This window comes from Diabrotica virgifera, chromosome 3, assembly GCF_917563875.1.
Source record: "Diabrotica virgifera virgifera chromosome 3, PGI_DIABVI_V3a".
In the NCBI taxonomy this organism is placed as follows: domain Eukaryota; kingdom Metazoa; phylum Arthropoda; class Insecta; order Coleoptera; family Chrysomelidae; genus Diabrotica; species Diabrotica virgifera.
Window position 1 is genome coordinate 9,362,234 of NC_065445.1, and position 13,721 is coordinate 9,375,954.

The 13,721-nt window shown below is 33.5% G+C and overlaps 2 protein-coding genes across 4 annotated transcripts in view; one reads left to right on the plus strand and one right to left on the minus strand.

Moving 5' to 3' along the window:
• LOC114324559 (EGF domain-specific O-linked N-acetylglucosamine transferase) overlaps positions 1 to 1,299 on the minus strand; it is a 235,792-nt gene extending 234,493 nt beyond the window's left edge. For 2 of the 3 annotated variants that reach the window (XR_007696980.1, XM_028272423.2), the window contains exon 1: positions 402 to 1,296. Coding sequence is in view for 2 of the 3 variants with exons in the window: in XM_028272423.2 (XP_028128224.1) it covers positions 402 to 1,080 (679 nt within the window). In the remaining variant the exon portion in view is untranslated. Of the gene's footprint in view, positions 1 to 401 lie in introns of all 3 variants that reach the window. The other variant, XM_028272431.2, reaches the window with a different exon arrangement.
• A 227-nt stretch (positions 1,300 to 1,526) lies between these two features.
• Positions 1,527 to 13,721, plus strand: part of LOC114324552 (DNA-dependent protein kinase catalytic subunit) — a 105,402-nt gene continuing 93,207 nt past the window's right edge. Inside the window, exons 1-4 of the mRNA XM_028272413.2 lie at positions 1,527 to 1,735; positions 5,018 to 5,199; positions 5,255 to 5,614; positions 9,023 to 9,325. Of these exons, the coding sequence (XP_028128214.2) occupies positions 5,061 to 5,199; positions 5,255 to 5,614; positions 9,023 to 9,325 (802 nt within the window). The 5' untranslated portion in view covers positions 1,527 to 1,735; positions 5,018 to 5,060. The remainder of the gene's footprint in view (positions 1,736 to 5,017; positions 5,200 to 5,254; positions 5,615 to 9,022; positions 9,326 to 13,721) is intronic.

A 13,721-nucleotide genomic window follows, 5' to 3' on the forward strand; every position in this document is an offset into this window, starting at 1 on the left:
GATACTGGTATCATCAACAAGAAGAAAAATTTTTCCATTGAATTTTAAACTAGTTATGTCATTAATAAAGATAAGGAAAAGTAGAGGACCCAATATTGAACCCTGTGGTAACCCATATACAATTTTTTTGGAGACTAGATTCTATTATTTGCTCTAATTAGTTGTTTCCTATTATATAAGTAAGATTGGACCAATTCAAAGAAATACCTTGAAGTCCGTAGAAATTTAGGTTTTTTAACAATTTTTTTTATATCAATTAAATGATAGTTGAACATAAATCATTAATAATGATGCAGGCATACACTAAAAACAGTCAGGATAAATTTCTGTACAATAGATTTGGTTAGTTGAGGATAAGTTCAACCCATAATCCTTCAAAATGACCATTTCTGGTTACTTACTTGCATCTATTTTTAAAATAAAAGTTGGCTTGTCTATAACTACATCACAGTCTCCTTCGATAATTGGTCTACGGTCCAACTGTTTAAAATACCGTAACTCAGGTCCCCAACTCTGCAACGGGCTAATCTGATCAGCCTGTTCGTCCAACCAATCTTGCCTCAAATTACAGTAACCCCCGATATCACCTTCACCCAAAACATCCATCTTATACCTAATTGGTTCTTCCCTATTCGCTAACTTCGTAAAATTTATCATTAAATTTCTGCCTCTACAGAAACGCAGATGTTCAGAACATTCCAAAGAACTATCGTCTTGGAAGAGCGGTTCACAAACCAACTTCATTTCTCGCAATTGTTGCTTAACATAGCCAAAATCAGCTTGGGCATGAAATGTAGTCTCTTGAGCATGTTTCGTTTTCACCCAACCCTTATGATCCCCTGGACAATATGGTTTTAAATACTGTTTGCTCCAGTCACAATCGTACTCGTATCCCCAACAAACGTCCTTATCTAAATACTTCTTAAACGAACAACTGTTGCTTCGGGAACATTGGTCAGCTACCTTTGGAAAGTTTCGGAAGTAGTAGGCTAGATGGTCTTCAGGTAAATTAATGTTATTAAAGTTAGTATCACAGTAAACTTGTACAAATAATACTGCTAAAAGAAAGATTGTACTCATTATGAAGCTAGTAAGAATAGTAATATTATTTTCTCTAATCTAATTCTATTAACTACAAACTGTAAACTCTGTAATCAAATTGTACAGTTAAAAAACTAATGTTTTTGTGTTGACATTTATTGTTTAAAATGGTGTCTAAAATGCAACTATATAAAAGACCATCGCAAGTGACCACTATTTACAGGGGCCAAAGATTCTCCAGGATTTTACATAAGCCAAAATAAATATACATATTATTTAATTATTATAATTGCCTAGGTACTGTTTTTATTTTTTGTTTATTAAAATGTATACATTGAAAAATCTTTGGTGCTTGTTTTGAACCTTAAATAATGCCTAGAGAATAATGATGTGAAGTCAATACATATAAAAGAATTATCAGTCTAACCCTCGTATCACCTGAAACACCTAATCATAAAAAAGAAGAAGTCAATGTCAAATGTTTCATTGTCAAATGTCAAATTTAAATGTTTTTGAGCGTAGCTGACAGAGCCAGAGATAAAAAAACTATTAATTTGTTTGTTTTTCTTTGTCCAAGCAGTTTTTTGAATGTTAAATATTGTTAAATAAATGTTTCTGATTCGATAGGTGAGAAGTGAGAAGGTGAGGTGAGGTTCGTCCAAGCAGGTTGTGTGAGTGCTCAAGAAGAATCCTGGTGAGAATTTTTACTAACACTACCTCTTTTTATTCACCTTTCATATAAATATATATTTCCTTATAATATAATATATTGCAATCTATTTTAATAAGGTTCAGTTATAACCTAGTCTTTTTTGTTTTACTTTTTGATCTCGTTTTTTGTTCACCCTAAGTAAAAGCTTTAAAATATCTATAACCTTCATATGGCTGATCACGGAGGGGGTCTCATTTGCTGCTATAAGTGTAGTGTCATCAGCAAATCTTAAATTGGAGATTTTCCTACCAGCTACTGTTACTCCAACGGCCCATCCTTCTAAAGCCATTGTCATGACATGTTCACCATAAATGTTGAATAAGTCAGGTGACAACATGCATCCTTGTCTAACACATCATATAAAATATACATCCCAAAAAACCATTTAACCTGTAAAGGCATTATAACTGCAGTCTTCCCGAAATTCTCAGAACAAGTACGTATTACTAAACATGGCTGACAGTCCTATCAAAATTTTAGAAGTAAAACGTTTTACAAGAAAAATAATTAAAGATGACAAATCTTCAGAATTAGTAAATACAGGAACAGTTTTGCTGATCTTCGAGGGCACAATCCTTCCGAAGTCAATCAAACTGTGCTACTTCTCATTTGAAATATACCCATATATCCCCAGGGTCACACAATGTTACAGTTGCCTTCTGTTTGGGCACACCCAAACACAGTGCAAAGGTAACAAGAAATGCAAAAACTGTGGAATGTGCCACAATCAATCAGATGACTCAATAATCATATCTTGTACGCAACAGTGTTACTTTTGTAAATCAAACTTCCATAATGCTACAAGCAGGGAATGCCCAGAGTATGAGAGACAGAAAAATATCAAACAGTCCATGGTAGTTTACAACATTTCTTTATATGAAGCAAATCTTCACCCAAAATCGTACCTACCAAACCATCAGAATCCAAACAATTCATTTCATCAAATAGAAGGGACTCACTACCCCTTAGAATATAATAGGTATACTGGGTAATGAGAAAGTGGATGAGTTGGCCAAGGATGCAATAAAAAAAGGTGAGATACTAACTCACATCTTATTGACAGATGCAATAAATGACGTCAAAGTTAGAATAAATAAAATATGGAAAAATATTACAAGCATGTCAAAAAATTTATATTTTTCTTTACATCAAGAACTTCCTCCGCCACCTGAATACATATTTAAATATAACCTGCCAAAGCAAGATATTTCTACTATCGTCAGATTAAAAACTCGACACAGGAAATATGAGGCACATCTGCACAAATTAGGAATATGTAATTAATTCATCAGTCTGTTTTTGTGATAATGTTTCGATTAGAGATTTAAACCATATTTTCTTGGAATGCAAAATTAACGAGAGATATATAAATCAATTATATTACAATTTACGACAAACACAAGTTCATTTCCAATTAGTATAGAATATCTACTAAGTTGTCATAAAATGGAAATATTTAAATTACTCATAAACTACTTGAAAGAAACAAATATAATCATTTAAGTGAAATAAGTATAAATATAACAAAACTAATAAATTGAGGTAAAAATAAAATAAAAATCTGTGGCTAACGGACTCGCATCCAAGCCATTTTTTCACACACACACACTACCCCTTAGAACATCAACAAAGGATAATCTAATTGATATCAGTCAGAGAAGATCCTTCTCTCTTACAGCCATTACCCTTAAGAAAAGACCCTACGCCGAAACAGTTCGAGTGAACCAGAAAGTGACATCCCCAAGAGAGCTGATAGCACACAGAAGACTTCTTACCTGTCGTGATGGAAAAAAAACCCTGCTTCATCAGGGAAAGGAGTAGTATTCAAGTTTAATAGTCAATTAACACGGACAGTACGTCAAATGTATAAGCTACATGAATGAAAATTAAACTTCTATAGATGTTCTATCCATCAATGTGTTAAGATGGAAAATTTAGAGTAAAGTTTAATTAAATATTCCTCTTATTTATTTATTTATTTATTTATACGGGCAAGCCCAATTCGGTAATACATTAATAAGATATTGATAATTACAGTGTTGAATATATAAGAATAAAATGAGAGAGTACAAAACATTTAAAAAGACATGACAAAGTAAAATAATTACAAAACATTAATTACTAACAAATAACAAGGTTATGACATTGCTAAATATTTAATTTGGTTAAATGGTTCTTAAAAACATCAACAGAGTTACCAAAAAGTAAAAGGTCACCTAGGGAGTTAGCAAGTCTTAGTGTTCTAGGAACAAAAGTAAAATATGAGTAATTTTATCTATGAAAAGAAATATGAAAGGTTTGAATTTGTCTTGTTGATCATGGTGGAACAAACAACAATATTTTAGCAAGGAGTTCAGGGCAGTAATATATGCCATTGATAATATTAAACAATACTGTAAGATCTTTACGCTTCCTACGGACATCCAGAGAAGAGATATTCAAAAATCGTTCCATATCTGTATAATTATAATTGATGTGTTTTTTGAACCCAATATATCTAAGAAAATTATGTTGAACACTATCAAGTTTGTTCTTGAGGTGTAAATAATGTGGGGACCAAACTGGAGAACAGTAGTCAAGGTGCGTCCTGACTAAAGAACAATAGAGCATTTTAATAGTGAACACGTTCGTGAAATCACGAGTTGTCCTTTTAACAAAGCCAAGCATTTTCATGGATCTTTGAGTAATATTGTTGATGTGATGGTTAAAGCTCAGAGAGGAATCAAGAACAACACCTAAATCTTTAATTGAGTCTACTGTATCCAATAATTGATCATTTATGGTATAATTAAATACTGATAAATATTAATAAAACATAATTATAAAACAATTTAGTAACACATTAGTCTAAGTACAGTACAACCTCGTTAATCCGGACCTCGTTCATCCGGATGTCCAGATTATCCAGATCAATCAATGATCAACATCATGGCGTATTTGGAGTAACAGCAAGACACCACGCCAGCTGAACTAATGATGGTGAAACGTTTACGTGATCGTGCCGTATTGAAACGTCACACAAAATTAAAACAAAGGAAAATCAATGACTTTTTTGTAAATAAAAACTAATGCTCGCGTAAGTAAATCAAATAGGGTGTAAATATAGTAAATTATCAGTTCACATGTAGTTTTATTAACCTTATTATATTTCCAGATTATCCAGATTTTTGATTTACAGACAGTTTAGTTTTAGAAAGTTTAGTTTGAAGTGAAACAAAAACTAAATATTGTAAAATAGCTGATAAGTATAATATTTATTTTCAGTAACAAATTCAAGAACATCAATCAAAGAGCTAGACTTGCAAAAATGGAATTCGAGCCTCGGAATTTTTTTCCAACTTTATTCAAAAATCTGAATGATAAATCTAAGTGTTCAGAATCTCACAAAATGTTAGAGGTGTTTAACAGAAACTTGATCGAAGAGCAGATTGATTCTGCATTGATTGGTTCGTAAAATACAGCACTCAGTTATTTCCTTTATATTACACGATTTTTTTGTAGATGCCTGCATGCCTCACTTTTTCCACACAAAAAATTCCCTTCTCAAATTCATTGATGAAGCTTCAAAAATTAAAGATTTCAAGAAAGCCTGTGAGTTAGCTGTTGTTATTATATATACGGTTTTGAATAATTTCTATAACAGAGTTCAAGAAAAAGACATATTTGCTCTGTATAAAGTAGCTTGCAGAATATTTAAGTCCAAGGATACAGATTCGTCTATTAAAGTTAAAATTTTTAATTCAGTTATGTTAAGCTTGGAGAAAGATAATGGCGAGTATGATGCCACTGTCTTACCGATGTATAAGGAACTTTTGGACGCTGTTTTATTTAGTTCAAGGTTAAGAAAAACTGGTGATCAAGGTAAGTAAACGATGTGCAAGTCTTGAAAGTCTGATTGAAAGCAGGTACTTCTTCTTCTTCTTGTGCCGCTCCTATCGGAGATTGGAAATCATCAAGGCTATTCTGACCTTGTTTACAGCTGACCTAAAGAGTTCATTAGTGGTGCAGCCAAGCCACTCTCTCAAATTCCGCAAACATGACATTCTTCTACGGCCTAGATTCTGTTTTCCTTGTATTTTTCCTTGCATTATATTTTGAAGTAATGCATATTTTATATTTATGTCCTCTCATCATCATGATCTAGTCCTTAGATTAATAAAAACACCTTCTTAAATCTATGGTCTTCTTAAATGGGATTCTTAAATCTATGATCTAGTCTAAGAGATAGTGAACCCTCCGACTAACGGTATTCCTGTAAAGCTAGAAATTTGTATAGTGATAACTCGTAGACTCATAGCACACCAAGGCTAAAAACCATGACCTGGCAGGCATCAGCCCTGCATGTGTATCTACCACGTGAATCGAAAAGTGCATAGTTTAGGGGTAAAATAAACAACTTTCTCCTGTATGGTTTAAATTTAAGTATGTGTTTGAGTAAGTCATTTTAGAAGAAATGTGTACAATGACAGGCGATTCTGAACAGCATAAGACCTTGCCAGGCGAGGGGAAAGATTAGGGTTTTTTCCTAAAATTATTTTTTTTGCATCAAACAAAGTGTTTTTGGGTTTTTTGAATCATTCCAAACAGAAAAGGTCTTTAGTGACCTTTCTCTTGGTTTATAGTTTTTGACATATAAACGATTAAAAATTGCGAAATCGGCCATTTTTAACCCTGAATCGGACATTTAACTGAAAATTTCAATGTTGCCAAGGTAGGTAGATATTCTTTAAACATCGATTGATGAAATCCCGAAGAGTTTTTTGCAATACAATATCGAAAACCCCTTTGGTTTTTAATTGCTAATCAAGCGGGCGCGACACTGTAGTATAAGTGAGGAAGTTTGAGTTTGCATAAATTCATTATCTCGAGAATGGGCAAATTTGAAGAGAAATCTTCAGACAGGTCGATTTTTATTTTTAAATTGGGACTTTTTGGCATATATAAATAATACTCTCATTTTGACCTCAATTGGTGAAACACCTAGACTTCCCCTAATATACTCATTTCTAATTGTATCCTTTTTTATCACTCTACTCATCCATCTAAGCATTCTCATTTCTGCCACATGTATTCGTTGTTCCTCTTTCTTTTTCACTGCCCAACATTCAGTTCCGTACATCATAGCCAGTCTTATGGCTGTTTTATAGAATTTTCCCTTCAGCTTCATTGGAATTTTTCTGTCACACAACACACCACTCGCTTCTTTCCACTACATCCATCCAGCCCTAATTCTTCTGACTGCATCTCCATCTATTTCTCCATTACTCTGTAATACCGATCCTAGGTACTTAAAACTATTGCTTTTCACAATCATTCCACCATCCAAAGATACCATTTTATTTGTAGTAACTCCATCTTTAAATGAACATTCAAAATAATCTGGTTTTGTCCTACTAAGTTTTAAACCTTTTTCCTCCAGAGCTTGTCTCCACTGTTCCAGTTTTGTTCTAAGTCTCTTTCATATTTCCTATTAACACTACATCATCAGCATACATTAAGCACCATGGAATGCTACCCTGTAGTTTCGCTGTATCTGGTCCAAAACTAATGAGAATAAGTAGGGACTAAGCACCGAGCCTTGGTTCAATCCTACTTTCACCTGAAATTTATCAGGCTCTCCCACACCTGTCCTAACACTAGTCGTTACTCCCTCATACATATCTCTCACAATCTTTACATATTCACCAGGGACTCCTTTCTTATTGAGTGCCCACCACAGAATCTCTCGAGGAACTCTATCATATGCTTTCTCAAGATCAATGAATACCATATGAGCGTTGGTCTCTTTATTCCTGTATTTTTCCATCAGTTGCCTTGCAATGAAAATTGCATCTGTTGTGGATCTGGTCTGCATAAAGCCAAATTGATTATCATATATTTCGGTTGCTTCACGTCTATCAATTACTCTCTCCCATATTTTCATGGTGTGGCCAAGTAGTTTTATAGCCCTGTAGTTTGTACATTGTTGTATGTCTCCCTTGTTTTTGTAAACAGGTACTAATATACTGCTTCTCCATTCGTCTGGCATTTGTCTAACTTCCATAATTCTATTAAATAGACCTGCTAGCCAACTTATTCCTGTCTCTCCCAATGCTCTCCATACTTCCCCAGGAATATCATCTGGTCCGACTGCTTTTTCTTTCTTTATTTTTTGAAGCGCTTGAGCCACTTCTTCGTTTGTAATTCTGGTAACCATTGCTGTTACTGTCTCCGTTAACTCCACAGGCTGTCTGTCAAATTCTTCATTTAATAAACTGTCAAAGTACTTTCTCCATATCTTTTTGACATCCTTTTCGTGAATTAGTATTTTATTATTTTCATCTCGGATACATCTAATCTGATTAAAATCTCTTGCTTTCTTTGCTCTCTGTTTGGCTATTTTATAATATACCTTTGCTTCGCCTTCCCTGGTATCAAGTTGATCGTATAGGTTTGAATACGCTTCTGCTTTAGCTTTTGCTACTGCTATTGTCGCTTCCTTTTTGGCGACTATATATTTTGTCCACATGTTTATTTCTTCTATACCATATCTCGCTCGTATTTTCTCACTTCTTACTGTATCTCTTAGAGTTTGGTTCGTTATTTTTCGTAACTTTCTTTTCTGCTGTTTCCAGCAGTCTTTGTGTTTTCGCCGTATCTACTCTTGTTTCCGCTGTGTATGTCATTATCGATCTTATTGTTGATTTATATATCCTGGTTTTCGTTGCCGTTGTGAGGTATATGTTTCTCCAGATTGTGTTGTTGAGACATCCTGCTGCTCTGTTCGCCATGTTCACTTGTTTTTGTACTTCTTCCACTTTTCCTCAGCTTGACAGTTTTATTCCCAAGTATTCCGTTTCCATCACTTGTTCTATTATTTTGTTATTTACGACCAGCTTACATCGTCTCGGTTCCGCTGATATCACTATCGACTTAGTTTTCTCTGTTGAGATCACCATGTTGTATAGCCGTGTCTTCGAATTATTTAATTAATCTTTGTACGTCATCTTCATTTTCGGCTGTTATTATGGCGTTGTCGGCGTAGCAGATTATCTTTATTTTCTTTTCTCCCATTCTATATCCTCTTCTTTTTTAACTTTCTTTATCATTTCATCCATTATCAGATTAAATATTAATGGGCTCAGTGAATCTCCTTGTCTAATGCCAGTTTCACACTTGATAGGTTGCGATAGTTTTCCTTTACATCTTACATTGTTTCTTTTTGTGTACTAAAAATATGTAAATATAAAACAACAATATGAATATATCTCAGTAAGTGCTTTTTTTTAGTAAGAGGTAAGGAATTGGAACTACTAGGCTACATGATGTATAAATTTCCATACATAGCAGATGATAATACCAAGATGAAGATTAAAGAGTGTATGATGTTCAACTTTGACAAAGAGTGTCCATTGATTCTAAGAAAAGTGTCACATAATGTTGTACAGGGCATATTTACTGGATTTATGTATTATTTAGAAAGTGCACCTTTTAATTTAGAGAAGACAGAAGACAAAAAGGCGGTTACTTACATGTATAAGATACTGAAGCACCTGGTGGTTTTAAAAGATAGGACAAAAACAGGCAATAGAGGTACAAATATAGGTTTACTGTATAATATAAATATAATCATAATCCCTCATACCGTAAGGTGTAGGGATAACAAACAATTTAATTCTTATGTACAAATCTGCTCCATTCCTTTTTATTCCTAGCTAATAGTAGGGGAGCCCAAGCGGGGATTTTTGCAGTTACTCGAGCGCGTCAGATTATCATATGGGGAGAAACCTGGTACCCTGTAGATGTACCTCTACTATATATTGGCTCTTAACACAGGGGAGTTCGTTAAGGGGGGCCCGAAAAAAAAATCTATCCTTAAAAAAACTCGAAATTGTCAGATTAAGATAAGGTAAGTTAAGTACATGCAAAAGAGTGTATATTTAAAAAATCTGACGATTTGAGCGGGGCGTAAGGAAATGGGTGAGTTCCAAAGTTTCACAAGAAAAAAGCGAATATTTCGCGAAATGAATGACAGATCGAAAAACTAAAAAATATGTGCTCAATTTTTTTTTTTAAATCTATCGAATGATACCAAACAAGGCTTCCCAGGGAGAGGGGTGGGGGGTAAATTTAATATTTTAAATACGAATCCCGCGATATTTCGCTAAATGAACATCAGATCGAAAAACTGTAAAGTACACTTATTCAATATTTTTGAAAAATCTATCAAATGGCACCAAACAAGACCTCCCACGGAGGTGGGTGGGGGATTACTTTAAAATCTTAAATAGGAGCCCCTATTTTTATTGCAGATTTGGATTTCTTACGTAAAAATTAGTAACTTTTATTCGAAATATTTTTTCGAATTATGGATAGATGGCGTTATAATCGGAAAAAACGATTGTTGGAAATGGAAAATTAAATTAAAAAGTGGCAAGCGCCCACTAAAATGGAAAACTTTACTTAACTTTTTTTGGTTTTGGGACCTACTCTTCACAACCCAATAGGTCCCCAAAGCGCTCGAGTGACTGCACATTTAGCATACTTTGCTTCCATACCATAACATCTTGGCTTCTCTCCAGGGCTTATGACGATTCTTTAACATTTTTGCTATTGCATCATCGTATGCTTCTTTTGGTCCTCCTCTTCTTCTTCGTGAGTCACTTCTTGCTTCCCATATTATTCTTGTTGGTCGAATGCCGTCCATTCTATGGAGATGCCCCCACCAAATAAGCTGTCTCTTTTCTATAAATTCTAACACTGGTTGTACTTTTAAATCATTTCTTATTTGCTGATTTCTCATTTTATCCATTCTAGTCACTGGTTTGTTAACACCCAGGATTCACATCCATAGGTGAGTGTTACTGGTCTGTACAGTGATTTATACACATTTATTTTGGATTCCTAGACACTTCTTTTTGATTAATAAATGTGTTGTTTATAGCGAAGTTTAATTTCGTAGCTTTATTTATTCATTCTTTCACTTCGATTTCTTGTCCTCCATTTTCATGTATTATTACTCTCAAATATTGGAATTGGCTCACTTACTCTATTATTTGTTGATTGTCTAAATTTATTTTCAAATTTTGCTTTTCTTCTGCTATTGCCATAACTTTCGTTTTCTTCCTATTTATTCTCATATTATTTTCTTTTAGTAGGTACTTCATTCCAGATTGTTATATTCTTTTGTAGGTCTTTTTCGTTTCCAGTCATGATTACTCATCATCGGCAAAGGCGCATTCAGATATTTGTACATGATGTAGATTTCTTACTCCAATATACAGGGTGTAACAAAAATACAGGTCATAAATTAAATCACATATTCTGGGACCAAAAATAATTCGAATCAACCTAACTTACCTTAGTACAAATATGCACATAAAAAAAGTTACAGCCCTTTGAAGTTCCAAAATGAAAATGGATTTTTTCGAATATATCGAAAACTATTAGAGATGTTTTATTGAAAATGGACATGTGCCATTTTTATGGCAGGAACATCTTAAATAAAAATTATAGTGAAATTTGTGCACCCCATAAAAATTTTATGGGTGTTTTATTCCCTTAAACCCCCCCAAACTTTTGTGTACGTTCCAATTAAATTATTTTTGTGGTACCATTAGTTGAACTAAATATTTCTAAAACTTTTTTGCCTCCTAGTATTTTTTCAATAAGGCAGTTTTTATCGAGTTGCAGCTTCTTTTTTAATATGTTTACGTAAAAATTTTATGAGGGTTTTGTTCCTTTAAACCCCCCAAATGTTTGTGTACGTTCCAATTAAACTATTACTGCCATACCATTAGTTACACACAGTGTTTTAAAACTTTTTTGCCTCTTTGTATTTTTCCGATAAAGCAACTTTTATCGATATGAGGCTTCTTTTTTAATATGGTTCAAAATATACCTAAATCATAAATAAATGTTCATATTATTACAAAGTCTCCATAATCGTACTTAACCATGTACAAATATGTGGTGGATTTGAAAAATATTCAAAATATCTCGATATAAACTCATTTTTCGAAAAAGTAATGAGAGGCAAAAAATTTTTTAAAACATTGTGTTTAACTAATGGTACTACAATAATAATTAAATTGGAACGTACACAAAAGTTGGGGGGGGGGGGGTTTAAAGGAACAAAACCCCCATAAAATTTTTATGGGGTGTCCAAATTTCACTATAATTTTTTCTTAAGATACTACTGCCATAAGAATACCACATGTCCATTTTCAATAAAAAATGTCTAATAGTTTTCGATATATTGGAAAAAATCGATTTTCATTTTTTAACTTCAAAGGGCTGTAACTTTTTTTATGTGCACATTTGTACTAAGGTACGTTAGGTTCAATCGAACTATTTTTGGTCCCAGAATATGTGATTAAATTTATGACCTGTATTTTTGTTACACCCTGTATAGTTTGTGAGTTAGTAAGTTTATGAATGCTTTTGAAATTGTGTAGTTAGATAATAAGGCTAGTTTTTTTTTGCAGTTGGAAGCTAAGTTTTTCAAGGGATCTCATAATCATCATCATCAATTTGACGCTACAGCCCTCTGCAAGCCTTGAGCTTTCCCAAAACATTCTTCCATCTTTCTCTGTGGAGTGTCTGTCTTCTTCATCCCCTTAGTCCAATATTCCTTAAATCTTTCTGCACATAGATCCACAGTTAAGAAACTGTTATTATTCATGACTTTGACTATTAATGACAACTTCCGAAACTAGATCAGTATCTCCCTGATCAGCACGTGATTTCAGTTACATTTGGCCAGCTCAGCCACCTGATTTTGAAGGACTCATGTCAATATTTTATTTGTGGTACTTTTCTAACCTGAGTTGACATACCACATTATATTTCATACATGTTCATGATACGGTACTACCACTTTTAGAAAAACAAAACCACGAAGCTCATCGCTTTATCTCTTATTGAACGTTAAAACCAATGACATTAATATTTAACGTGAAATTTACACTGGGATTGCAGTACGGTTAAGATAGGAATGCGCATTCAGTGTTGCCACAGTTCCTGTGCGACGCTCTTGACAGAGCAATCAACAACTGGTGAAGACCGACAACCCTGTGCATTTATTACCCATTAGAAATGCATTGCCCTATCTTAGCCGTACTGCATTCTCGGTGTGATTATCTCAATAGACTCAGACTACTCCTGTATACAGTGTGTGCTGTTTCACATTATAAGAATTTTGAACGTGCGAGGGTTTTCTCGTGCGACAGTTTTGACGCACCTATCCTTTTCACACAATAAGAATTGAGTCGCACGAAGATATTTTGCTGTGTTGTTTGGTATATTATTTTTATTTACACTTTGTGGCTGAGGTAGGTACATGATACGATGTCGGATATGTATCATTACGATGTATCATTACAAATGTGTATTTTTTGTCCATACTTTTGTCCTAATGTACTGTAATGCGTATTTAATTCATTTGCAACAATTTCTATTTTGTCAGCTACAATTTCTTATGTTTTTAATTAATTTAATTAATTTGTTTTTATAATCGTTGTTCTACTAAGTTATTTGTGGGATCTTGGATTAGCTCATCTAATTAGCTCATACAATCTATGTAATAAACTATTCTAAATGGGAAATAAGCCACAATTCAACTAAAAAAATGATTTTATTAACGTTTCGACATCCGATTTGGGCGTCGAAACGTTAATAAAATTATTATTTTTAGTTAAATTGTGGCTTATTTCCAATTTAGACTAGTTTATTATAAAAATTCCACAAGGAAACAGCTTCAGAACAACATTACAATCTATGTTTTTCATGTACAGAGTTTAAAAGACCCTCTGTCATCCATTCGTTTTTAAATGTTGTTCCTCCCCTCGTTTAAAATGTTTTTTTTTTTTTTTTTTTTGGCTTGGACTATGCTCGTTCAGCCAGTCTCAATCAAAAGTAAATGTATTAAAGATATTGCCAATTAGTGAAACTTGGTTATTATAATATTATTACAATTTTTTACTTCTTA